Source organism: Ambystoma mexicanum, chromosome 7p, assembly GCF_040938575.1.
Source record: "Ambystoma mexicanum isolate Mex_15411 chromosome 7p, UKY_AmexF1_1, whole genome shotgun sequence".
NCBI lineage: Eukaryota > Metazoa > Chordata > Amphibia > Caudata > Ambystomatidae > Ambystoma > Ambystoma mexicanum.
Window position 1 is genome coordinate 88,168,752 of NC_090939.1, and position 27,870 is coordinate 88,196,621.

Here is a 27,870-nt window from a genome sequence, read left to right on the forward strand (position 1 = left end):
AGCGAGGACGTCATTGTGTAGCCTGCAAGGTTGAAACTGGGCTTCATGAGACTGCAGTGAGACAGCTTTCCAGTGAAGCAGAGACGCGCAGCGGGACGCATGGACTGTGTGTTGCGAGTCGGCTGTTATCCGGTGCTCTTGAAGTATAGACATTGAATGGTGGTGGCGTGACCTGTCATGGGTGGGCCGTGAAGTCCGAGAACTGCACTGGGACCGCCTACATGTGTGGGGAGCATGAGAAAGTGGTGGGACCTGTAACGGGTGGACCGTCCAGTCTGGAACTGGTGCCACGACCACCAGCAGTACCTGGCTGCGAAGACAAGCCGCCCTACGAGAAGAACCAGACCTATAAGTAGAAGTATAAGTAGCAGAAGAACAAACCTGCAACCCCTGGCGAAACCGGTGAATCATTCCCCGAGAAAACATAACAGGAATTAGAATACGTCCAGAAGGGTCCCGGGAAAGTTTGAGACTGTGAGTCGAGAGGCAGAAGAAGAAGTAGAAAAATAACAGAAAGTAATGAAGCACGTTGTGAGGCTATTCTCTGGCCAGTTCCACAAGTGTGTGGTACTGGAGAAATAAGGAGGAATCAGGGAACCTCGTCATCATCCCAGTTGGGGCAAGTCAACCAAAATAGAAAAAGTAGCGAGTGGAAGAAGCCTTTGAAGGGAACTAAAGAATTGTTAAAGAAGTTGAAGATCGGATAGCCTGTAAGAGGCTTACAAAGAACTGGGGATCATGCTAGGAGGAGGGAGTCATTCTCCTAGCCCCACCTGGAGCTTTGTTTATTTTGTAGTGAACTTGGGAACCTTTCCTTTGTTTGTGAACCTTGGAACATTTCCTGAGCTTGAGGACGCCACACCATGAGAGACTCACAGCTAGGAGAAGGGAGTAATTCTCCAGGGTATTAGAAATAAGTATTTTTCTTAGATTAGGTTTTGGTGGGGATAGAATAGGAGTTTGGACTAGGACGGTGAACTTTTGATTTGAACCACACAGACCTCATGACTAGCCAAGTTTTTAGTTTGTGTGAGTTGGGGAAACCACCTCCAGTTATGGATAGATAGGTTTGTTCATTAAAGAAATAAAAGTCTATGACATCCACTATGCCACGTTTGGTCAGACTTCTCATTCCATGCCACCATACAATTGAAAACAACTCTAGTGGAGGAATGAGGTTTACAACCGCTGGACTGATCGTGGCCCTTGCTACCAAGGGTCTTCACTCTTTGATCCGTGATTAGCCTCACCTCTGACAACACGTGCCAGAGTATATGGATTAGGTGAACTCTTACAGGATCTTTGGGAAATAAGCGAAATCACAAGAGGCGAAAGATATAAGTATCAGCGTCAGGATGAAGGATGAACAAATGCAAGGGTCCCTAATAAGCAGACCCAGTGCACCAGTTCAAGTCCCTACTCTAAGCCTTTGGGCTTTCTTCAGTTCACTCCTTGTCAAAGAGTGTTTAATCCACCGAAGACTGCTAATTCCTTGATTTGGATGGTTGCTCCAATGGTATTCCTCTAATCCTGGGTTGCCCTCCTGGGCCCTGTAAATGTACACACAACTGGCACCTACCAGCCAGAATTTACAATCCTTCTTGACCTTGAGGGATAACCATAAACCATTACTTACTAGAAGTAATGTATCCATCCCTGCTGGGGTACATTTCACACTAACCCACCAGCCAAGTGTTGTCTTCCTGGGCTCAGTCGCTCCCTTTTTGGTCCCTGGCACATGTCAGGGACCGGAATATAGCCCCAAGTAAGCTTGCAGTAATGTAATGTCTTTGCTGATCTTGTTCAGGGTCTGAGGTGTAGCCTTTAGCAAGCTGATGCTCTCTCTGACTTTCCAGGGGTGTTGATTCTCCCCCACAGCTGACTGGCAACACTGAGAAGGCTTTCAGGGTTCTCTGTGGGACTCTGGCTCTGCCCTTCTGTCTCCCAGGGTCTGGTTTTCTCCCTGGGTCTGGCTCTCTCCCTGGATCAATCTCTCTCCCAGCTCTTGCGCTCTGCATGGGAAAAGGTGCCATTCTCTCCATATAGGGGTTATGGTACCCTGGTCTCTGCAGTCTCACAAGGCACTGCACTCCTCTGACTTTTTTCAGCTTCCTTGGGCCTTCTTCTGGCTCTGTTCCAACTGTTCTGCAAGCCACAGCTGCACTCCTGCTTTCCTCCCCCAGACTGAGGAAACACAGCCTCTTTTATACTGTCCTGTCCAGGTGTCTGCTCCCCGATTGTCTGATTTGGTCATGTGGTTCTCTCAATGACCAGATTGGGAGTGATGCTTTGTTATCGAGAACGTAGGGGCCAGGGGTTTCAAAGAGCTGATTACCATCTTTAAAACCTGCCACGTGTTTTGAGCGTATGTTTGTCAAGCAACCCGTTTCACTCTCTCCCTAGTTTGTTGCCTTCTTTGCATTCAAGAAGGTTTAGCCTAGTGAATTACACATTTCTGGGGCCAGCTTACCTAATTTTTCATTGGGAATTTTTGATTGATGTTTCCTGGGTGGTTTTAAGGCCAATTACATTTTTGTGTGTGTAAGACCTGTTGAGTTGGGAAGGTTTCTCATTGTGCTGTCCTGGCTGAGTTAGGGGTGGTGGTATTAGGGCCTGAGGGGAGTGCTGGGGTATGTTTTACTTTGCCTTTAACTGGTGCTTTGTATATCTCTCACCTTGTTCCTTGGACCCAGACAACAAGGTCTACGTTGGAGTTCTGGGAAGGGATCTCTCTTGCAGCTTGTCTGGCTCTTGGTATGTGTGGAAGGACTCTGGGGAATCTCCTCTATACCACCACCAGAGGTCTCTGTTTCCACGTAGTCCGGTGGGACTAGTACGCTTGACTTCTTCCCCTGTAGTTTTTTGGCTGTTCTGGGCTCTATATGCGAGGGCTGGAGTCTTGAGGGGCCCTTCTTCCAGTTTCCCCCCAATTCACTGTTTCGCGAGTCCCAGATTTCTGTCTCAGGGTTTCTATGCAGTACAGTGCGACCAGGCATACTTTCTTTCTGAGTTTGCTTACGCTATCTGACCCTACGTTCCAAGCACTTTGTATACCTGTTCTCTGGCTGCCACTCTCCACTCCACAGCGGGCCCCTAAACCTCCAGGTAGGGTGCAGGAAGGTACTAAAGGGATCCCCCTTAAAGCAAATCCCAGGGGTTGCATCTCCCCCAGAGCATCTCTCTCGCACAATCTTGCATGCTCTGCCTTGCACCCACTGCCCTGCACTTACCCTCTCTTTAATCCTTGCAGATATCCTCTCTCTTTCTTCACTACATGTATATTCACATGCACCCACATCATATCATATCACCCTCTCTCACATACCTCATCACACCAGTATTACCCAAATTGTTCGAATACAATTGACCGAATGCCACACTTGTTCGAATTACAGTAGTCCTAATTGGCCTTCTGCACAATTGGTTATTTTTACATATATAATGGGTTGGTTTGGGGTATTAATCATATAAGGGGATTGGGTGGGGGGTTGGTGGGGTTGTATTGAGTGTGGGGTTGTGGGGGGTTTCCCCCTGCATATATATCCTAATTGACTGTTTAAATTCGGTCAATTGTGCAGAAGGTCAATTGTCATGCGGACAATTCGTATAGAACCATCACACCACCACAGGCACTCTCCTGCTCTCTCTTGCACCGCTTCCTAGTCCTGTCTTGCCTCACCAACTTTATTTCAGTCCTCTGGTTTGCCCTCCCTGATGCTTGTATCTCCCCCTTTGTGTTTTGTATTTATATTTATTTATTGATGTTTATAATGTTTTCACCAAAGCGCTGTACAGCACATAGAAGTGTGCAAATGATAAGTTCAAAAGTCGTGATGGAGTGCCTAGACTTTTTCGGTGAAGAAGACAGCAGATCAGTTTTAAGACATTGGCGGAATAGAAAGAGAGGGTAGGGGAAGATCCGATGGACAGGTAGTGGTGTACGAGGAGAAAGACAGAAGAATAGATGAATTAACGATGGAACGTTAAGGAGAAAGCTGGCAAGCAGGGAGAAGATGGGAAAGGACGAAGCAAAATGAGTAGTATAGCAGCATGAAAAGAAACAAACAGGCTTTTTGAATATTGTAAAGTTGAAATCGACAGGAACAGATAAGAGTCATTCAGAGAGAAAGAAAGAGAACTCCTAGATTACGAACAGAATAGGAAAGGTGTTGGACAGCGGTAGGGAATGAGACGGCAATGGGGAGGAATAGTTGAAGCAGAAAAGAAGAAAATCTCTATTTGAGGCATTGAGAGGAAGAAAGTGAGAGTGCATCCAAAATCGGATGGCATGCATGCAGGCTATGAGAGTAGAGCGAAGAGAGTCTGATAAGGAGGAGAAAGAGACAAAGATCCAGGAATCGCCAGCATAGAAGTGACAAGAAATATCAAAGGAAGCAGTAATGGAGGAACGGGGAATGGTGTACATTGAGGAGAGCAGAGGGCCAAGAACATATTCCCAGAGAACACCACATTGTAAGGGGAAGCAGGAAGACCGTTTTCCAGCCCAGCAAATAGAAAAAGTGTTGTCAGTTAAGAAATATTGAAACCACTGCAAGGAGGGTGGGAGGAACTCTGAGGAAGAAGACGAAAGAATAATGGTCCGAGGAGAAAGTGGTTGAGGAGGGAGAAAGGGGTTGTAAGAAGAGAAGCGAAGCAGCCTGTGGCAAGGCATCAAGAACATGTTACGAAGAAAATGAGTGGAAGACCAATGGCAAAGAAAGTGAGGTTGCTGATGTGGTGGAAGCGCCCAAGACGAGGGGCAATAAGCTAACAGGGTGGTTGAGACCCAAGTGCTAGGAGAGACTGTGACAAGGTCTACGACTAGCAGCATAATCCCGAAAATCTCAGGGCCCAACACAATATTTGCTAAGATCCTCCTGGGCCAAGTTCAGATGACCCAGAGCACATGAAGTGGTGGTGGCGGTTCCATGCCAAGAGGAGAACAACACCCTGACAACTGCCACGAAAGCCAAGCATCCAACCACAATAGTCATGAAAGAAATTCAAGGGCACTTAAACTCCAAAAGGCTGCAAGTGACCTTTTGACCTACGTTTGACAGACTATGGGAGAGGAGGAAGGACTGACGGATTGCTGCATTTCTACTGTTCAATAAAGACCCTTGAATTTTAAGACCTTCACTTCGAGTTATCTGTGGATCCTCCGGCCACGACAGAGTGCAAGGCCCAATTATTTACTGCATCCATGCCTATAAATGTAAAATGCAATAAACTGCACCCACCAAAACGCTGAGCTTTGCCAATGCGTATCTTAAAATATTTGTATCATCATAAATCTTTATTTAGAAATAATACACTTCCATGAAGAAGCACTTTTATCAATGTGTAATAATACAACATTGAAAACAACATATTTTTATTGATTTTATACTGTGTAATTTCCATGAAATGCATATGCAAAAATAGTAAATCACATAGTCTTACAGTAGCCCCCAAAAACAGGGCTACACAACCCAATGCTCAGCCTTGGCTAATGCTTTGCAGAATCGTCAACCCTCCCAGGCCTTCAAATTCAAATTTCAGACAGTAGGTAACCTCTTAACCAACAAGTAGCAGCATAGTGGACTGGAAACCTGATCAAAGGGAGGACATTGCTATCAGAGCATTGGCAAATTTCTCAAGATCAAATTACCTTTTTCTTGAAAGGAATGTGTAAATAATTTCAGTAGCGTTTGGGGTGATTTTTCCTAGTTTAGGGCACTGCTCCTGCTGCTTTGACCCCTCATTTCACACCTTAACGCCCAGTGTTAGCCCTGTTCCATGTGCCCTACTGTGAGAAACCTGATGGCATCCTCACTCCTTAACCCCATGGATCATCTTCTCAGGTGGCCAGGGAAAGGCCATCGCTTTTGGATCATGACCCTGGGGGATGAGAAGCGAGGGAGGATCGATCCCCTAGATGGAAGGTCCTCGGAGATTGGGAGTGGCGTATTCACAGGCGAGATATGGTATCCACCTTTCCCTAGTGAGGACCAACCTAGCCCTCCCCAGACCTTTATGGGTCAAGACCTCTCCCCTCATTGCCCCACATTTAACCTTTGAAAGTACTGGGACAAAGAAGAGGAGACTGAGAGTAATGAACACTGCACCTTCATTTTACCACTCTGGTACTGGGACGAGGAGGATGCCTGCAGAGTATGGTGAGAGTCAGGCATGTCCCTTAATCATGGTCAGGCAAACCTAATGAAGGGTCCACACCTGTTAAGGGGTTGCAGGTGTATAAAGAGAAAGGCAGAGAACACCAGAGGGAGAAACAGAGAGGCCTGTGGGGAGGCCTCCCCAAACTACCTGTGGATCACACTCCGCAAACTACGTAAACAATCAGGCCTCTGGCGAGGGACACTACCAAAATGGGCATGGGAGCACCTTACATAAATATGATGCGGGCCAACTATAATTCACCTACGGCAAGGATAGCGGTGAACAGAGATCTTACAGACAAGTTCAAAATAGAAAGAGGAACGAAACAGGGGTGCCCCCTCTCCTCGCTGTTATACGCAATATTCCTGGAACCCCTGCTGGCGAAAATTAGAGCAAGTCCTGACATTAAAGGCATCGATATGGGAGGGATCTCACATAAAACAGCGGCATACATGGACGACATGATGATGGCTATGGCGGACCCGGAAAAACATTGCCCCTCTCATACGCGAAATAGATCAATACGGCACCATATCGGGATTGAAGATCAATAGGCAAAAATCGATGGTGGTGGTCCTAGCAGGAGACTAACAAGAGATCCACAGGCGAGCGGAAGAACTGCATTTACGCATAGCGGAGAAGGTGGTAAAATACCTCGGCGTCACCATGACTAACACGATCAAAGGCCTATACGCAGAGAACTACCCGAAACTTATGGACCAAGTAAAAAGAGATCTGGAAAAGTGGAACCCACTCTCAATAACATGGTGGGGCAGAATGACGGTCATCAAAATGACCATTCTACCCAGACTGCTATATTATTTCTAGGCCCTCCATCTACATTTTTCAAAACACTCACCAAACAAATTACCAAATATATATGGCAGAACAAAACTCCAAGACTCTCAAACAAGGTACTCACGGCACAAAAGTCGGCAGGAGGAATGGCACTACCTCATTTCCGTAAATACTGTGAGGCTGCACAGCTGTGGGTATTGAAGGAATGGATCCCTAGCACATCAGACAAACTATGGGAAGCACAAGACAGGGCAGTGGCGAGGACAAATATGCGCCAGCTACTCTGGATAGCCCCTGAAAACAGACAGGCAAAAATCCATGGTGATGGTCCTAGCAGGAGACAAACAAGAGATCCACAGGCGAGTGGAAGAACTGCATTTACGCGTAGCGGAGAAGGTGATAAAATACCTCGGCATCACCATGACTAACACGATCAAAGGCCTATACGCAGAGAACTACCCGAAACTTATGGACCAAGTAAAAAGAGATCTGGAAAGGTGGAACCCGCTCTCAATAACATGGTGGGGCAGAATGACAGTCATCAAGATGACCATTCTACCCAGACTGCTTAATTATTTCCAGGCCCTCCCTATACAAATCCCATCTACATTTTTCAAAACACCAAACAAATTACCAAATATATATGGCAGAACAAAACTCCAAGACTCTCAAACATGGTACTCACGGCACAAAAGTCGGCGGGAGGAATGGCACTACCTCATTTCTGTAAATACTACGAGGCTGCACAGCTGTGGGTATTGAAGGAATGGATCCCTAGCACATCAGAAAAACTACGGGAAGCACAAGACAGGGCAGTAGCAAGGACAAATATGCGCCAGCTACTCTGGATAGCCCCTGAAAACAGACACCAGAACGTTCGGATAAGCGAGATCATGAGCGCGACCCTAGAAGTATGGAACAAAGCAACCAAGAAAGAAATGCTGACTAACGACCCGGCTCCATTTATGCCTATATTCGATAACCCTGAATTCCAACCGGGCACTGAAAAAGGAGCATTCCAGAAATGGATTGAAGCGGAGTCCACGAAAGTGGGAGACATGTACGAAGACCAACAAATCAGAACCTACACAGACTGCCGAGACCTTCTAGGCCTCACGGAAAAGGACAGGTTCAAATACGAACAACTTTATCATTGGCTCTCCTCCCAGAGAATAACGCACGCGGCAACAAGAGCTCTAACCCCATTCGAGACATATATCATGACACAACCAGGAGAAAAGAAATTTGTCTCAACAATGTACAGATTCATATATACACAGACAGAAGAAACAAAGTGGCTCTACGTGAAGAAATGGGAAGCGACATTAGGAAAAGAGATCACGAGAGAACAATGGACATATGTTTGGCAAATAATCCCCAAATGGACACGGGCGATACAGACAAGAGAGGCGTGGACGGAAATAATGATACAATGGCACTACACCCCAGAAAGAATTCACAGAATGTTTCACACAATTCAAAATAAATTCTGGAGAGAATGTGACGAGGTGGCCAACTGGAGACACATATGGTGGGACTGCCCGGAACTATGAGGCTTCTGGACAGAGGTAAGGTCCCAAATGCAAGAAATGTTTAAGGGAGAAGAGGATCTAGGGGAAGAGGTATGGATGTGTAGCATGTGGGACCCCAAAGATAGGACAATGACAAAAACACAAAAGAGGAACTTTACGGGACTCCTAACAGCCGCGTGGTTAGCGATTGCACAAAAATGGAAACAGAAAACACCCCCCGACCAATCTAGAAGGGCTACAGAGGGTATGGTCATTTGTAGCGATGGAGAGAATCATGTATAATATACAAGAGACACACCAAAACTTTATAACAGACTGGGGAATTGTGATAGAATATTTGCAGAGTGACGATATGTTACAGTGGTGCCCACATAGAATACGAATATTGGATATGTTCACAGGGTGAGACAAAGACTCTAAAGGTGTAAATGGAAATATAACAACATAGCAGCCGGTGGGGAGGGAGGACAAGTTAATAGTCCCAATGTTAATGTTTATGAAAATGCGAATAAAAACAGTTAAAAAAAATTAATAAAATCCATTACCCAGCACTGGCACAATCACCACTGCATTCATCATCGTCTGCATCTTGGATCATGTTACCACATCTGTATATCTTTAGTGGTTGAAATGCGCAAAATTATATATAAACAGACTGTACCTTATTCAGTGAGATGGCTGAATGGACTAATGCATCCACTGCAAAGGGGCGTGCCGTTGGTCCCGGTAACAGTAGGAGGTGTTATATCATTGCTGCGCTGCTAAATTTACATAAGCACCCATTTATTATAGTTCTCTGCACAAACAAACCATGCATGTAATACTACTACTACTATCTTGCACAAGGCGGACCTACTCTTGATGGATTCTAACCCGTCTTTTCTTTCTCCCCAGTACCTGTCGGGATTTGGTAATGAACTGTCTTCAGAAGACCCTCGCTGCCCAGGATCCTTGCCGACGGGACAGGTACCACTGTTGTGATTTGATTTGGGTTTTAAAGAGTCCGCTGTTACCCAAGGGTCTGATGGTCCTAAGGATTTAAATAAAATGGTAATCGACAGAAATTCAACTTAAGAATAGACAAGATTTGAGGGCTGCACGAAAGAGCGCACAGCACTTCCAAGATCTTACGTTAAGCAAAATGGTGTTCCAAAGGTGGGGGGCTTCTACCGAACGGGTATTGCCACCCATTCTTTTCCTACAAAACCTAGGAATTTGGTGGAAAAGAGTGGTACTGGTGCGTAGCTGACGGCCGGGATGTTAATGCATTAGCTTTTTGCTGATGAATCCGGGACCATAGCCCTAGAAAGCTCTGTGTGCAATACAGAGTTTTAAATAGAACCTTGCTGCAGATCCCGGAGGCTGGTTCTCATCATCATTCTGGCTGCCGCCTTCTGGATAATCTGCGAGCAACACATTAGATATGCTGGAATGCCCAAGCAAAGGGCACACCCATAATTGAGCCTGGGTGCTAAGGTGGCCGCAACTGAGGATTCTTTACAGCTATGAGGTAGGAGAGGGGAGACATTTTGCACAATTCTCAAACTATAACAATATGCCATCATGAAAGCATTCATCTGGGGAATCATGGGCATGCAATTGTCAGTTTCATTTAATAATAAATTTGATTTATTTTTATTTTTTTATTTTAGCAGAATATATTCGAAACTATATCCGCATCAAAAACAATGTATCTCAGATAACATACTTTCTAGACATACACAGCAAGAAAACAAGAAACAGCATTCCCAATACATGGAAAGATGGGTGGGGCTTACCAGATAGACAACGAGATTGACCCAGGGAAAGAGAATAGTGGTAATTGGTTGTCTGTCCCGAAAAAGTAACGGCCAAACTGATACTATGGGCCTCATTATGAGCCCAGCATTAAAACCGGCAGGCTGTCGCCGGGTTCGTGGGGATTTAACGGCTCTGGACTTGCCAGAATCACCGGGGCATTACAGCCCCGGTGGTCCAGTAATTCCAGAGCCGGCATTCCGTTACTTCCCATTCCTGTGGTGTCCCATAGGACTCCAGGGAAATGGGGGCAGTGGAAACACCGGCACCATGCAGTAATGGTGCCGGTGTTTCCACGTCTGTGTGCGGCCGGTGGCGTTACGCCCGCCTGGTCAGACCTGGCGGTTGTAACACCACACGGCTACATAACTCGGAGTTAGCCGGGCTGGAAAACAGTGCCGGTACGGTTTTACCGGCACCGTTAAATCCGGACCGGCTAACTTGTAATGAGACCCAAAGTCTTCTCATTTGACATTTCTTCACTCTAGGAAGAAGACAGTGACGGCGAACCCTCCAATTTCTGCTGGGCTTATTGAATTTACAAGAAAACAAGAAAGTAGTGTTAAAAGACTGTAGGATATCCCTATCCCATTACCAGCCCAGAGAGGCTGTTTAGTATTCCTAATTTGCAGTGTTTGTTTAATTTTTATTTGAATTTGGACCCAAAGGGATACTTAATATAAGACTAAACCAATAGTTACAAGCAACTACCCCTGTTTCCGACATTCTATCGCCCACAGTAAGACAACATACACCCAACATTTCCAAGGACCAGCTAATGATATGCAGTAGATTAACATATGTCAAGGACCGCTTGTACATTCCAACACCAGATTGGCACCTCCTGAGAAAGTTAAAGACCTTCCATATAAGCAGAAACTAAGAACTACATTGACACTTGTGCAGTCTGTGCTTAATGTAAATGGCATCAGGATAAACCACAGGTGCTGTTGCCGCCTCTACGCATAACCCCTCTCCCACGGCACAAGATCACTTTGGATTTCATCACCGATCTTCCCCCATTCTCTGGGCATGATACCATTGTCATCCTGATTGACATAAATAGGTCACTTCATCGCCACCAGAAAAGTGCCTTCAGCTCCACTTCTAGCATCACTGTTTTTACTTCATGTTTTCTAACTATACAGGTTACGTGCTATACTGGTGACCGACAGGGGAACCCAATTCACTGCCTGGTTTTGACGTGCTCTCACTCGTTTGCTAGGCATTGATAATCATCTACCATCTGCCTATTATCTACAGATGAATGAACAGATGGAATGCCTTAACCAGACCATGGAGCAGTATCGCTGCTGTTTTGCTCTGCAAAACCAAAGTAATTGGTATGTCCTCTTGGTCACAGCTACATTTACTTACAACAGCGCACTTCGCTCCTCTACTGGGGTATCGCTGTTTTTTGCTAAGTATGCCATACATCCTATATGTTACCTGAACTTATCTCAGATCAAACAGAGGTTCCAGCAGCCAAAGACCCCATCTTTCGTATTATACAGACCCACGGACGGATAAGAACCAGTTTGTCCCGAAGATAGGAGAACCTCAAGAAATATGCAGACAGGTAAACTGCCAAGTTTTGTCTTTGAAGAATCCTAGCCCATACATCCAGGCGCTCACGATTAGAGTGGGTGGGCCCGCCAACCCTCTTTGTTCAAAAATATTGATAGTTTTCAACCTTTATTCAAACATATTTGAACATATCAGGGCCAGAGTCTGCATCTTTCTCAGCAACAATCATGGATTTATTAGTCATCTCAAGGGAAAAGCGGCCAGACCTGTATCTAATCCTCTGTGGCAATCTTAACATCTACTGCTTCGACAAAACGAATAGTCTCATTAGCATCTCAAATCTGGCAGCGACTGAAGCAGAACTGAGAGACCTAGCATGGTGAAATGATCTCCTTTTGAGAAACATTGAGATCTTGAATGGAAGCACTGAGGTCGACCGCCTGGCCAGAGCAACATAGGGGAAAGGACCTGTTGGCAAGGTCCTAGACTCCTTCTTTGTTTCTCGCAACCTACTTAATCATGTGAAGCACTGAACAGTCTTGAAAACATCAAAGAGTGACCATAGCATATTAAAACTCACATGTATGGTCCTCAATGAGCAGCTGAGCGGGAACTACTCAACATCCTTGGAATTGGCCCCTGGGAGAAATCGCTTATGCTTTTACCCAGCTAGAAACAAACTAATGACCAGCAGATTGGAACCTCTGTCAACAGCTACCCCTGAACAAATCTTGGACTATCCACAGCTGATGATCGATTTTGAGGAAGCAAGGGGCCAGGGTTCAAAACCAACTTTTTACCCCAAAACAGACGCATGATCCAGTCGTAGCAAAGAGGAAAACGATTTTCAATCACCAACTGAGGAGCCTCAAAAAGCTGGGCCCCCATGAAGCGACGACTATTGGTAAGAAATTAAAACAAGCCCATCGAAACTGTAGAAAAGCAAGAAAACGCATAACGATGCAACATGATTCAGATTTTTTTTTTTTACAGTATTGCATCAAAAACACGTGTGAAATTTGGCAGTTGATCAACGGTCTGAATGGCCCTCAGGAGGCCTTATTGGCCAATACAGTTTCACCTAGTGCTTGGGTGGATCATTTTTCTGCTCTCTTTAAGTGAAAGGCCCTTGTGCCAAGTGCCAATCAATCACCTGGGAAATTTGGTTGGTCCTTTCATACCACCAGATATGACATTTTATATTTGGTTAACAAAACAAATAATTCCAAAGCACCAGGTCCCGATGGAATGTCAAACGCCATGCTCAAAAAACATCTGGAGCAGTGGGCTTCTTTCTTGTGGGTCTTGTTTGATTACATCAAGAAATCAAGGAAAGTACCATCATCATGGAAAACCTCGGTCATAGTTCCTATATTTAAAAAGGGAGATCGGTCATCCCCTACAAATTACAGGCCTATTGCCTTGTTGGATGTTGCAGGCAAGATCTTTGCTGCCCTACTCCTGCAGGACTTGGCAAATTGGAGCAAGACCATTGGACTCCATGATACACGAAAGTGTGGCTTTGCTAAAGGAGTTGGCACTGCCTTGAACGTTTTTTTAATTAACAACCTTAAAGGTTGCCTTAAAGCAAGGAAAAACACCAGATTCTACCTAGCATTCATTGATTTAGTCCAGGCTTTCAACACAGTTGATCGTGCAAAGCTCTGAACTAAGCTTGAAGCCTGGAAATGACCGACAGACACTTTGGAAGCCATAAAAGATCTGTATAATGGGACCTCTTTAAGGGTTAGACTGGATGAGAAGGGTCTTCTTTCGGAACCAATCCCGACTACGAAAGGGTTGAAGCAAGGCTGTTCTTTAGCTCCAGCGCTATTCAACATTTTTATTTCGTATATCTGTAATACTCTGAAGAAAGCGAGAAGTTTGCCTCCCAAATTGGGTGGTGGGCCGCTGGATAGACTCTTGTATGCAGACGACCTGGTCCTTATAGACCAAACCCTGATTGGTCTACAGAGGCAACTTGACGCCCTTCAAATATATGTCGGCGAAAATGGCCTTAAGATCAATGCCAAGAAATCACAAATACTGGCACTGGAATCAGCAAGTGGAACAAGAAACAACAAGTATTCCTGGTTTTTGAATGGCGAGAAAGTAGTAAAAGCAAGTATGCTGACGTACCTAGGAATGTGCTTAGACATCAGCACCAATGATGCCCCAAGAGAGGCCATCTTGCGAAAGCAAGGTCAGGGCCCTAGCTGCTCAGGTGCAGATTATTTCCAACAGGTATTGCACATTTTCCATCAGTCCCCTTTTGACATTCTATCGCATGAAGGTGGTCCCCATTCTTACATATAGTGCAGAAGCTTTTTTTGCTCTCCTTGCAAAGACCTGGCCGCTCCTGGAGGGTCTCTTTTGGAAGAAGGTACTGCACTTACCGAGAAGTATTCCTATTCAAGTTATAAGAATGGAGCTTGGCTTAACCTCAATGTACGCCATGGTGGTTTGGAAATCACTTAGTCTGTACCGCAAATGTATTCTTCCAAAGCTGCTCCTGAGCTTTAAACTGGTGCAAGAAGCTATTTCTGAAGTCTCAGACGGTGCGTTGTGTGAATGGAGGGTCATTTGCACGGCCGTTCTTGTGGACCTCGGGGTTTCAGAAGCAACCCTGATCACAAATCCTACTAGTGTGAAACGTAAGCTTTGGGTGCAAGATTGAAAAAGGATCCAGCACAAAAGATCTGTTTTTTCACTCTACGGGGCTAGTCAACTTGAAATTCACTCCTTAAATGTGTTCCCCAAGTATCTTGTCAAATTCCCAAGTCCACATCATTGAGCCCAGTTTATGCGTTTTAGACTAAACCTCAACCCAACTAGAGAGGTTTTGAGCGCCAGGTCAACTCGGAATGAAGTGGAATCTACTTGCAGATTGTGTCCCCAATTGGGATCGAAGGACACTTTACAACATTTGGTTCTCTTCTGTCCAGGACTCCCTGAAATAAGGTCAAAATGGTTGGGGAAATCCATCTTAGATCTTCCGTCGATTGCAGCAGATGAGTGGTGGAAATGTTTGCTACAGGGGGAGCGACTTTCAATGACAATCGCTCTGACAAATTTCCTAAAGGAAATCTTTGTTCGAATTGAAAGCCTATAAACTTACTGAATGTGCAAAGGACAAGTGAAATTGATTTACATTCGGAGTGGAGAGATATACCCACTGATGCTATGTGGATGTAAATGTTGTAAATGATAAACGTTTTCTTTTCTAAAACCATATATTAATAAAACAAAACAAAAACAATATGCAGACAGGTACTGAACTGAGGCACCAACATACAAGGTGGGGGACAGAGTCTAGTTGTCCACCAAGTATTTACTGCTAAAAGGCTCTCAGAAAATGCTCCCCAAGTATGTGGGTCTTTACATTGTGGTGAAGAGAATGAATCCAGTCGCTATGAAGTTGTCCTTGCCCAGTTGATGGAAAATACACCCCGTTTTTCATGTATCATTCCTTAAGCCTTTCAAGGAGAACCCGATTACCTATGTGTCATCTCCTGTGATGTACAAGGTTCGATGGAATATGCACTGCAGTCCATTATGGATATATGACATATTCAAAGGAAAACCCATCTGGTGATTTACTGGAAGGGCTACAGGCCCGAAGACCGCTCTTGGGAACCCTTGAAGAACATCTGTGCACCTCTCCTACTAAGGCGTTTCCTTAGGCACCAGGCCCGTTTGCATTGGTTGATGGCCATTTGGGGGCTTGGATGTGTTGTCAGATCTCCGGGTCACCACTACTTGGCGATGTCACTGCACTGAGGCCTGTATGGCCAGGTGTGGAGGTTACCATGGCACCTCAGACTACGAGCCCCTGAATTCCTGGCAGCCTGTGTTGGACAGCGGCATGCAGCGTGATGTCTTGCTAATGCCTAGGAGATACAAATTATGCTTAGGAAGTGGACAGCGCTCGACAAACCTCTAGTGAGTTGAGCGTTCTGCTTATCGTTGCTTGCTGTTTCGGAAACTGACCTGGCCTGCCCCCTGATTCTGTCTCTGAATTTTCTATTGGTTTACGACACCTTGGCATTGCTCAGACCTCTGGTATATAGACGCTGCTTACCTTCTGAACTTGCCCCTGGATTGCCCTTGGTCGCAACGCACTGACATTGTGTGAATTTCGTATGTGCTGACCAGCCTGGCCCTCTGACATTGCTAGTGATCCCCTTGCCTTCTTGGCATGGATAGGACTGTTTTATTTCTAGGTTGTCTCCCCAATATCTGGAACTTGGATACTTTTACTCTGCTCTGCTTGCCAGTCCTTGTACCTACCTGTATCTGCTGGTGTGGTAACTCGATTGCTGTATTAGTGCGCATCCTTGTGCCACCTGTGTGCCCCTGCAAGGTTTTTTTCTTTATGTCCTCGTGACATTCGGGGTGACCTCCCTCATCCTCATCTTCCTAAACGGTTGCCACATCATAGGTGGATCTATCCTCTTCTCCTTGCGATGTGGTGGTGTTGGGGGTGACAGTTGTTCCTTGCCTTGCTTGCCCTTTTCACTGTCTCTGCAAACATTCTTGCTATCTGAGGGACTGACACTAGGATTCTCAATATCTGGGCACTGCTCTATCAAACTAAAGTCTTTATTAATGTTTCAAAAATGTTTGTATCTAGAGCCTGGCTGTCTAACAAACCTGATCCCCTTGAGTAGGCTGATCAGCGCGTGGGCCTGTCTGTCTACACAATTGTGTCCTGCTGATATCACTGTTCTTTATATCCTGATGGTCTGGAATGCCTTACCTTCCTTGAAGAGGATACCAAGAAATTCAGAAACTGCTGTATGGTTCGGCCAATCGCTTCATACTTTCAACACTGCCTGATAGGTGTTGGTCATAGCTGTCACCCATGACGCCCCAATAAACCTTAAAGCATCTCTGAAAAGTCCTGGCATTTTCCGATGACTCCTGAAATCGTGCAAGCCAACAACCTGAGAGCGTCGCACTGCACCATCAGATGTTTCGCTTCCACCACGTTCATCAGCATCTTCTGCGGAATGGTTGAAATCCTTACGAAATCTGTGGAAAGTTTGAGAAGAACTGGATACCATGCTTGCACTGTTCACCAGGGGAAAACTAACACCAAGCATACCGGCTCCTTCCTCAGCCTCACTAACGTCCTGGATATCATTGGGAAAGGTGGGGACGCGTAGAGTCTGCTCTGGCTCCAGCTCTGCAAGATCGCATCTGTCCTGGCCGACCCTGGATCTGACCTTCAGCTGAAGTATCGTGGCAATTGTGTGCTCAGCCTGGACGCAAATAGATTTATTTATTTATAGATTATTTATAAGGCACACTGTACAGCAAAAGTGTTTCTAGGCGCCACAAATCCACAAGGAGGGGGGACAGGGGATGTAACAACAGTAACGGTCCTACTAGACCATGTGACATTCGGATTGTGTAAGTGCAAAAAACAAAGGGCAAAAGAGGGGGTAGAGAAGTGGTGGAGGGGGGCAGGATGGGAGGGGCACAGTCATATTGCATGGGGCTGGGAAAGGACCTGGCGCAAGGACGAGGCAAGTCCTGGGCCCCCCCATTAGCAGATCTGTCTCAAACCAGCACCAAAGCCTCTGAAACCTCTTCTAAGGAATATCTCCATGTCTAACTTCGATTTGCTGGAATTCCTGAGGTATTATGAGTATTTGCCACTCCTAGCAGATATTCCACTGTCGCATTGATTCTCATGGCTCGGCAAAAATGGCAGAAATCCTTTGCTAATTTCGCCAACAGCTTCAATCTTGTCCCGGCAAGATGCTTTATATGGGTCACTGCAGAGATGTGTTCATCCTCAATGGTTAAAGCAGTTTTATCGCAAAGTATCCAGTGCGCCTCTCCTGACCGTTTATATGTAACTCGAGCTCCTGAGTCCTCCACCTGTCTCCTGTGGAGACAAACCCGCATTTGGCTCACCATCTTGTCCTGCTGTGAGGCGGACATGGTATCAAGAGAGATGACACAGACAAAGAACATTTATTTTCAATACCTTTATTAATGATCAGCATGGTGTGACGCCTAACTAACCCTATGCTATGACAGGGATTTCCCTGCTTAAATAAATCTAAGGAAAGTCTCTCAGGAAGTCCAAAAGCAAAGGTCTGCCTTTTTCAAATACTTATGCTGTCCTCACAACTACAACAAAACTAGTGGGGGAATGCTCTCAATCAAAGTCGGTGTTAAAAAGAAAATGTTCAAAGAAAGTCACTTCAACAAAGTTCTAATATAACCTCTTCTTAACAAAGTTGTTACCAGTTCTGAAGTTACCTTCTATGGGTTCGAAAATATCACAGTTCACATCAAGACGAAGATTCAGGGGTCTCCCTTCCCCAAATTCAAAGTACAACAAAGTTCACACAACACGGTCTAGTCTTGGAACTCATCACTGTTCACGCAACCAGAAGCCAACTGTTACGCTGCTAACTTGAGACTTGGTGTTAGTAAAGTTGGCACAAGGAAACCCACTCGTCTAGGTGCAGTTGTCCGACCATATGGTCCACCCCATTACAGGTCAAGGAACCATGAGTTTCCCACAGCTGATGTTCAATGATTCAACAGTTCCAAAAGCACTCTTGCGGTGTCCTGTTTGCAAAATTAGCAATAGGTGTTTTATATTGGTTTGGGCCCAGACAGCCCTTCTTGCCAAAGTCAATGAAGAATATGATGGTTTCATGTTACGGACTCAATAGCCCCTCTTTTCCATAATTGCTGCCAATATTAGTACTTAATTAATGCCACGGGTTCCGTAACTCCTTTTCCTACATTCATTCTTCAAAATGGATAAGTGTTGGGCTTTTCATTACGTTCAATATTCAATGATCCCTTTACTTTGTTCATTACAATGTTTCTTTTCAGTTCGATATTTGACATATGTTCGTCGGCAGCTTCCTACCACAGAAGCGTGTCTCTGACACTCACCAACCTTATATCGTTTGCTCCGGTGATTCGAGCGGCTTCGCTTCTCTCTGGAAGCAGGTACACTTACCGGTGCAAGCTCTGCCCGCTCGCTGGAGAGCTTCTCTCTCTCTCCGCACAGCTTCTCTTTCTCCTGCCGGTACCTCCAACGCCTGTGCTCGCATGCAGACCTCGGCTTCAGGGTTCCGCATCTTCTAGCTGCTCATGCTGCTGGTCCAGTACTTTGGAAGCTCGAGGGAATAACACTGCCCCTCTAGTTCGTGTCCCATGAGTCCTCCGGGTCTCTTGCCGGCATCTTGGCTTTTACCCCTAGACCACCACGACTGCCTCCATATATGGGTCTCCTGCTGCTCCTCGGCTGTCACGTCTCCCTGTTGCTCACACCTGTCTTTCCACCTTTTATATGCTCTCTGTTTGTTAAGAGGCAGGCTGCAGGTGTTTCAAATTACTCTTAATTGCCTGACCTTGCATATTAGAGGGATTTTCCTGATTTCGATGTCTACAGGCCTCTAACACTCTCTTCTTCATCACAGTACCAAAGTGTTTTTTTACATTGGATAATCTGCATTGCTCCTAGTTGCCCCTTCTTCTTCTTAGTACTCCATGGAGAGTTACAGGGTTTAATGGAATAGGACTGACAATAGCCCATAGAGCTATGGGAGGGAAGGTTAGGTTACTATCAGGAATGGGGGGATACCATGTCTTGCCCTCAGGTACCCTCTCTCCAATCGCCCAGGACCCTCCACTTAGGTGATCCTCCCTCACTTGTCTGCCCCCAAGGTCGGGATCCAAAAGCGATGGCCCTCCCCTGGCCACCTGAACAGAGGATCCCTGGGAAGTAGATGTGAAAGTACATTGGCTTCCCTTCTCTCTGGAAGCAGGGACACTCACTTACTATGTAAGACAATGCTACTCTATCATTATGGCGTGTACCTGGGAGGATCGGGGACTGACACAGGAGAGGCTTAGCGCAGGAGGAGGCTTAAAATCATGCTGATCCACACATTCTTCACCCATTCTGTATTGCACTCTCTGCACCACCGCTTCCACCCTTGCTTTTTACTATAATTTATTGCACCCTGTACCTCGCATTGCAAATCCTGTCATTATGCAATAAGGTGGAGTGGTCGTGTTCTTTTAGATCTTTTATGGCCAGTGGGGTTTATGGTTGGTGGTCTGGGGTCACTTACTATCGTGGAATTCAGGGATCCTGCACTGGGACAGTTGTGGGTGCCATAACTCGTGGCTGGATGGGGGTTGCATGCCTGCTTTGGCCTGGCTGTGATGAACGTGCACTGTGAGGCGTCTTCTACTGTCTCGCAGCCTTGCAAGGCACATTCCTTCTCGGGATAACTCATATTATCAACAGTTGTGGAACAAAGGAGAGTTTCTATGGAGGCCAACAGCGTGAGTCTCTCTATCCTCAGCGCTTGGGCCTATTCAGGTTTTCTTCGCTAGGTCAGTGGTCTGTGTCTACTGCACAGCCATGCAGGCCTGAATGTTTCCACCATTACTACAAAATGGCGCCTGTTGATATGTGCGCACCAAGCATAAGCATCTACATTACGCATGGTACTTTGTTCATGCAGGGTCCGTTAATACGCCCCCCTGCCCCAGGCACATTACACATGTGTTTATGGGATTCACCTTACTTAAAGCACCTAGGGGGGTGGGATAGGTTCATCTCCTTCCCAACACCTTCAGCCACTTGATTTCTAAGCAGAACATAAATAAAGAGGCGAGCAGAGGAGGAGTTGCAATTATATATAAATCATCCTTAACTGTGCAGAAAATGTTAAGTCAATATATAAAAGGCTCTGACACTTTCTCACATCAGAATACTTCTTTCTAAATCCCCTCTTACACTTCCTGATCTGATTTATTTACTGCCACAGAGCACTAAATTCTGAGTTTTCTTCCAAATTACTCAGCGCCTTACCCCTTATAATGTGCCCCAGACTGAAATTACTAATTTTGGGTGATCCTAATTTAGGATTTTGATCCAGCTGATTCCGCTGCATCGCAATTATGGTCTATGATGTCAACTATAGAGTTGCAATAAGCCATTTCACAGTTGACACATTAAAAGGGCTGGTGACTAGATTGGGTCCTCCATATCAATATAAAAATAACCAATATTTGTCTTCACTCCCAACAATGGGGCTTCACTCCCTCGTTTGTTTTTTAACCAAAGATAATCTATCCAATCCCCTGCAACAGTATTTCTAAACGAGCAGTCGGACATTATCACTAGACGATTGAGTAAATCTATCATTTCAAAATGAACACTACGGTTAATAACATGATCCCACCTACCCCTAATGTACCAAAACCCTAAAGTTGGGCCCCAAAAAGAACAGGTGATAAAACATTCAGCTAAGTGAAATTAAGAGCAACATTACATCTATAGAAAGAAAATGAAGGCGAGGCCCTTGACCAAACACCAACACTTCACTGAAGAACCTGCGCACTCAATATAAACAAGCCGTCTTTAATGCAAAGACTGTTTGCTTTGAAAGTTATATTGACACTGCAGAATCCACTGGAAAGAAGTTAATTCAAATTGTACATTATCTCAGCTTCCCAAGCGCACCATAAACCTGTGCCTGCCTCTTTGGAATGGTGCATCTCTCTGGAGTCAGCTTTTCAAGCTACAACTAAGAATATTAGAAGCCCGATAGTGGAAGATTGTGAAATCAAGCTTCCGACTCCAATCGTACTATCTAAGATGATTTGGCAGTAAATGCTGATCCTTCTGAATTAAATTTTGCCCCGATCACCATAGATCAAACCATCAGCATAATCAATTCCACAAGTCCAATGACATGCCCTGAGGGATCCTTGCCCGTCTATTGTGATCAAACGGTGTGCTACTTTTCTGGCTTCCAGCGTTACTGACTTTAAAAATGTCAACACCTTTGTTCCTCTCAATCATTCTTAAAAATAAGCATTTACTTATTTGTGCACTCTTCTTTCTCCTTCAGTTGCTTCCCCTCCTCCTATCCTCTGTCTTCCCCTCTTAACACACCTTCCCTTCTCCCTCCTCTTCCTCGCTTGCCATTTCTTCCTCCTCCTCTTGACTTGTCGCCCTCTCGATGTATTTATATAATGCCAATGACCACGAAGCATAAATGCATGTTGCTGAATAAGAGGAAGGCTTAGGCATGACAGTGCCTGACTGAAGAGGAACATCTAGAAAAATCTTGACTTTCTTTCAGAACGGAAGGAGGCCAGGAATATGGTGTATTAACTCTGTTAAGGCATTGCATATCTTCAAGGCTTGGACCACAAAAGATCTGCCAAGTGATCTACTACACAGTACTTGAGGAACCACCAAGCAGCCACACGTTCTGGTGCTCTCAGGGCAAATCGAAGTGTACAGTTTGATGCTCTTGTTTAAAGTAAAGTGGGGCAAGGCCATAAATGGAATTATGTGTTCAAGGGAGCAATTTAAAGCAGGTTCTGGTAGCCAATGAAAGGATCCATATACATTTGAAATATGATTTTGCCTTTGAATGTGTGTGACAATTCCATCCACCATATTATGGAGACCTGCAGGCATTGAGAGGGACTGTTTATGGATGCTGCACAGAGAATGCTGCAATAATCTAGTTTAGCTCCAACAAGCGAGTCATCATGACACAATTTGCCTCTTAAAGCAAGGGTTTAGCAGCATAAGATAGAAATTTACTGGTCTGATGATTTTGTTGACCTGCTGTATAGATAGTTGAATAGGAGTGCTGGTGTGGAATATCAAAACTAGAGGGCATGATAGTATGATATGTAACAATAGCTTTAAGTAGAGTTTGGGAAGAAGCTTCTAGCCCAGCTGTGTCTTTCCATGGTTGGGTCCCAACCAGTGAACTTTCATCCACTCGTCATTGTGTCCACAGGCTGAATGATCAGGATGTTTCCTTCATAGTCATCTTTCAAGGGAAATATATTCTGGGTGTTGTTCACATATTTTTGAGAGACGGTACCCCAGGTTGACCAAGAGGTCATAAAGGGATTTCAGATAGATATTAAAGAGTAAAGGGGAAATGCATTATCCTTGTGGTAATCTTGTGAAAATCTGGCATAAAACCAATTCGTTTTTGAAGACGGAGGGTAAATGGGAGGCAGAAACATAGTCCTGGACTAACAGTACCCTCCACCGTAAAAACACATGAGCATGACTGAAGGCTTTAAGACGGGCGTAACAATGTTACACCTGTCTTTAGCCTCTCCATTTACACGCTGGGAGACTCCAAAATTAGCTCCCATGTACTCCGATTCCTAATAAATTGATACTGTGTTTTCAGCTTCACATATATAATTTGATCTCACTTTATGTTGAGTAAATTAGCTTATTTGGTCCAATTAAGAGAGCAGTAAATTAATGGGTATTGTGTGGGGCAGTGCAATACCACATGAATCCATTCTTTACACCCAAAGGGTCTTGAGTTAAGAACAGGTCATCAGACCTTGCATTAATACGCAGTGCAATGTTTATAGTAAACTTTCTTGACCCAGTTCCTTTTTTTCCAATTTTAGTTGCATGCAAACATCTCATATGTGCCTCATGGGTGATGTGCGCAGTTCCTTTAGCATAGTGACTTTCATGTTTCCTCTCACGTTTTTCATGTGTTCAATGTTATGATTAAACATTTTCTGTATAAATGTGTTCTTGGAAGCCCTTGTTTACTCCGGTAGCTTTTGTGTCCATTGTTGCTCCTTCTCTTTAGAGCGTGTGCACTGTAGTTGCCACAGTGCCAGGGTTATGGCGCTCCTGTTAGATATCATGTGCTGTCACTTCCACTTCTTGTTCGTTGAATTCTGAGGTCCCTGAGCAGCTCTTGTGGTTATTCTGCTCCCTAGAGTGCATGTCTTAATTGTTGGTGAATAAGCGGTCCACACCACTGACTCATGTAATTCTTTGCCTTTATGCTAAGTCTGTTTTTCTCTCCTCTCTAGAATAACCCCCAGGTGTGTCCTTACGGCCTCTATGCAGAACAGCTTTCTGGCTCGGCGTTCACCTGTCCTAGATCAACAAATAAGAGAAGGTATTTTCCTAATCGAACAAGTCAGCTCCAAGTGCCTAAGGTGTAAGGAGCACAGTGTAGGTAGACATTGTGGGCCCATATCGGTGGCAAGCACAGCCCACAAATGTAGTTATGCTCTGCCTGGTAAAATTGGATGTCTGTATTTATTTGTTTAGAACATTGAAAGGGAGAATTGTACAACACCAGGGTGGGGTCTTGGCTCAAGGTGAGATTGCAAGTGGTGGGTAAATAGAGTGGAGGAAGATGAAGGAAAGAGGGAAGAGAGATACTGAGAGGGCAAACGGGTATAAGGAGACACCAGAGAGGCACTTTGAGAGTAGCTTTTCTAGTGAGTATTGTTTGGAATGCACTGATCGGAGGACAGGGGCCCTGGTACAAAAGCATTCTTGCGAGACAATGCTAACAATAAAGTAAAAAGAGGCGAGGTATGTGGAAAAGTGAGTTGGCGAACCAGATGTTAAAAATGAGGGATGAAAACAGAACAGGAATTCCAGTGAAAGCTTTGCATTCTGGTGCATTCAAAGCATGTGTTGATTAGAATGAGGTGAGTTTTTCTATTTATTCTCAGTAGATTTGTGGAACGTATTTGTGCTTCAGGAAGATTGTGGGCAAAAAGCAGGACAATTATCATTGCTCCTGAAAGGCATTTCCAAAAAATCAGGGAGACAGTTGGTATTTGTAGTAGAGGCCGATGTAGGGTTATAACAAAGTAGAAAAAGGGGTAGTGGTTTATGCATTGAGAAAAGAACGGAAGAAAGGCTGCTAATCATGGAGTACGACCAGAAGGTGCGGACAGAGCAAGTTGGTGGGACTGAATACAAGTCTGAACTGTGAAGGGGAGGAGGCTGGGGATGGAATAAATGATTATCTAGAAACCGTTTAACAGTCTTCCATGTTGTTGATGTTCTTTAAGTTCCTATATCAAGTTATCATCCAGATAAATCGCCAATGACAACTTAATATCTTGGGGTTCACATCATCATCAAAGCATCTTGAAAGGAATCTGCCTTTTAATGTCTACTGTGATTTATAGTATTGCACACGTATATGAAATGGTGCAACAGCAATTAAGCTGTTAATTTCTGAGGCATGCGTAATGAACCCTGTATAAGTATTTCATTTGCCCTTTATAATCAATTCATGGTCACCCATCATCTCTTTAGTCCTTCCACCAAAGTGGCCGTATTCCTTCTGCTGACGTTGAAGGCACAATAATACTCTTCATAGCTTCTCTTTGATGTGTTGTGTCATGATATCTTTAATGTTGCACTTCACCTCGTGGTTGGCTGGTAACACATTATTTGCACAATGATAAGGCCAATATGGAGGCAACCTTGCAACTTCATTAGGTCTAAGTAAATTGCTAAGGTATGCTTTTCTCCACTCCTCTGACATCACTTACATTTCAAGGAATTTAGATAGGGCTTCTCCAAAAATCATGCTAACACACCCAAGAAAAGAAGAGAGATTATCTGTATAGAAGTGACTGCCCCGGATGCCCTTTGCATGGCTCCTCTGATCCCTCCACACCAGTGGCACCTGTAGAACATGCAACAAAGCTCTGATAGTAAGAGGGCCTTAAAGATAGAAATACATTGATTGGTTCATAGGAATTACACAGTTCAACGAAAGTATAGATTAGAACGAAAGTGATGCTTTTAGAATTCCAGCTACATATTTTTATTTGAAAAATATTCCATTCAGCAATGGTGATCTAGCTTTACTCCCTAAAACCCCCATTTACTCCCAACTTCCAAATGTACTAAGTTAAATACTCCTGCTTTATTATATTATCTGTATCATTGAAAGTAGTTAATGTGAGTGTTAAATCGACCATATTTGTATCTGAAACGTCAAAATGCTGGCGCATCACTTACGTTGAATTGGAATTGTTCATCCTGATTTCCAGACACCATTTGCAGCATTCTTGCGTGATGTGCCCTCATGCTGAAGTGAACTCTGAGCATTACACAGCTCTCACAAGCCCTGGAACCTAGTTTCCTTCCGCAGTTTCTGCTCAGTTTAAGCACCTCTGGTAATCCTAGTGTCACCACCTGCACCCCGAAGCCAACAAGAGAGGAAGCTTAGCACTTCAGCCTCCTACCCCTCTACAGCCAGAGACAACAGCCCCCAATTGTTCCAACTTGCATTACACCATCCCACCCATCACCATAATTGACCTCAGTACATCCCTTTGAAACTCTGTATGTAACACTGCTTGCTTATCAAATAGCATGTTGTCCAAGTTGATGAAGTTTGCGTGCCAGCCTGGTTATTGTCGCTTAGTTAGTGGGAAAGATAATTATTGCAAGCCTCCGTTTATTAAAAGTGAAACTTTGTTAAATGCGCTTCTTCCAGTCAAGGCACTTTCCTTGCCTAATTGAAAGTAGCTTTGATCCTTGAGTTTGGGTTGCAAATATCTGGATGAACAAGATTTGGTTCTGATGATTAACTCTCATGTTGACTGATTAGGGAATTACTGGGCCTCATTACGAGGTTGTGCTAGTCATGGCGCTATTAGCGCCATGACTAGCACCAATTACAGGACCGTGTCCGCCCTCGTTCAATGGGGACTTACCGGTCCAGTCCGACCTTGGCGGGACCGGTACATCCCCATTGTAAAAACCATTCCCCATTCCCATTTGAGCCCCCATAGGGCTCAATGGGAAGGGGAAAGGCGTCAATAACAGTACCGCAAATTGCGGTACCGTTATTGACTCTGGTATCCCTTAACGGGTCCCGTCCATAACGCCTGGTAAAACCAGACGTTAAGGGAGGGACCCGCTAAGGGACCTCAGAATAGGGCGCAAAGGGATTACCGGCACCAGTGTCATTACCGGTGCCCGCTAAGTGTGGGCCAAACTAAAAGGTTATTAGGAAGCTGTTGGGGTCAAAGGATTGTAACTGAGATAGAAATGAGGTCAGTGGTTCCTTTTCCAACCCACAAATGAGTAGACTGTGAAACCCCCCCTTAAATGTCCAAGCCTCCGACAGAACAGAGCTTGACAAGTTCTCATGCAAACTGCACCCTCCAGCCAAATGGTCAGCTTACTGCTAACTAGTGTGACGGATCCCAAGGTATTGTCACTGCTTCCATGGGGGAAGCCCCTTCCGATGGGGCTGGGGAGGTGAGGCCGCTACTCGATGGTCCCCCTGGGTGTGGTGCTCAGCGGGTTGATCTCATGGGGAGGGAAACTCTTCATGGGACGTGTGACAATGGCCCTGGGAGAACGCTGTATCCCTACCCATCACCTGACCCTAAACCACCTTTCTATGACCACAGTAACGGCTCCTTCCCCCATAGAGTCATGAGATATTGCCACCCTAGCATTCTAGTAAGTACTAGGACAAGGAAGATTAGGAGTTAGCCAAGTGAAGATCCACTTCCAAGTACTGTGACGAGGAGGCATTCCATTGACCCACAAAAAAGCCGAAAGATCAATACCGTGACGAGGGAGATGTGCATAGGCATAAAGATCACCTTTGAGAACCACAAGGAATAGTCTAGTGGTTGCTGGTTTCCGATTGGTCCATCTAGAATAGAAATAGAGAAGGGAAACCACAAAATGTTGTGAAGCCTTCCCTGGAGGAGCAGGAATCCTGTGGTGGAACAGAAGGGGCAGTGAACCACTGCACTACCCAGAGAGAGAGGGAACCCTTGATCCCCAGCACCCTTTGGGGAACTGAGGCAAGCTGGAGTCTCCCTCACTGGGGGAACCAAGAAGACCATCTTGCCTCCCAGAAAGGGGGGAACCCTTGAGTGTCAGCAGTGTGCAAGTGACTAAGGCAAACGGATATCAGCTGGGGAGCCACCGAAGGGAGACCACGAGAGCCCACGGGAAGCCTCAGAAGCTTACCAGTGTTACCGAGGACCAGAGCCCTCGTGGAACAAGCGCAAAGGTACACAAAGGGGGACCGGGAAAGCACAGGGAGACCCCAGATATTGTGGTTGGGGGGAAGTGCAAAGCCATCTTCCTCGTCCCTGTGGGACCAAAGAGGGAGACCAGTTGAGAACAAAAGGGATGAAAGAGCACCCCAAAGAGATTAAGAGAGAGGCCTGGCAGGACGGTGAACCAGGCCTAGTTAAGAGA

General features: G+C 45.2%; 1 protein-coding gene across 1 annotated transcript in view; it reads left to right on the plus strand.

The window, feature by feature from the left end:
- Positions 1-27,870, plus strand: part of HGD (homogentisate 1,2-dioxygenase) — a 280,992-nt gene that overhangs the window by 91,696 nt on the left and 161,426 nt on the right. The window contains exons 2-3 of the mRNA XM_069635841.1: positions 9,384-9,455; positions 23,691-23,779. Of these exons, the coding sequence (XP_069491942.1) occupies positions 9,384-9,455; positions 23,691-23,779 (161 nt within the window). The remainder of the gene's footprint in view (positions 1-9,383; positions 9,456-23,690; positions 23,780-27,870) is intronic.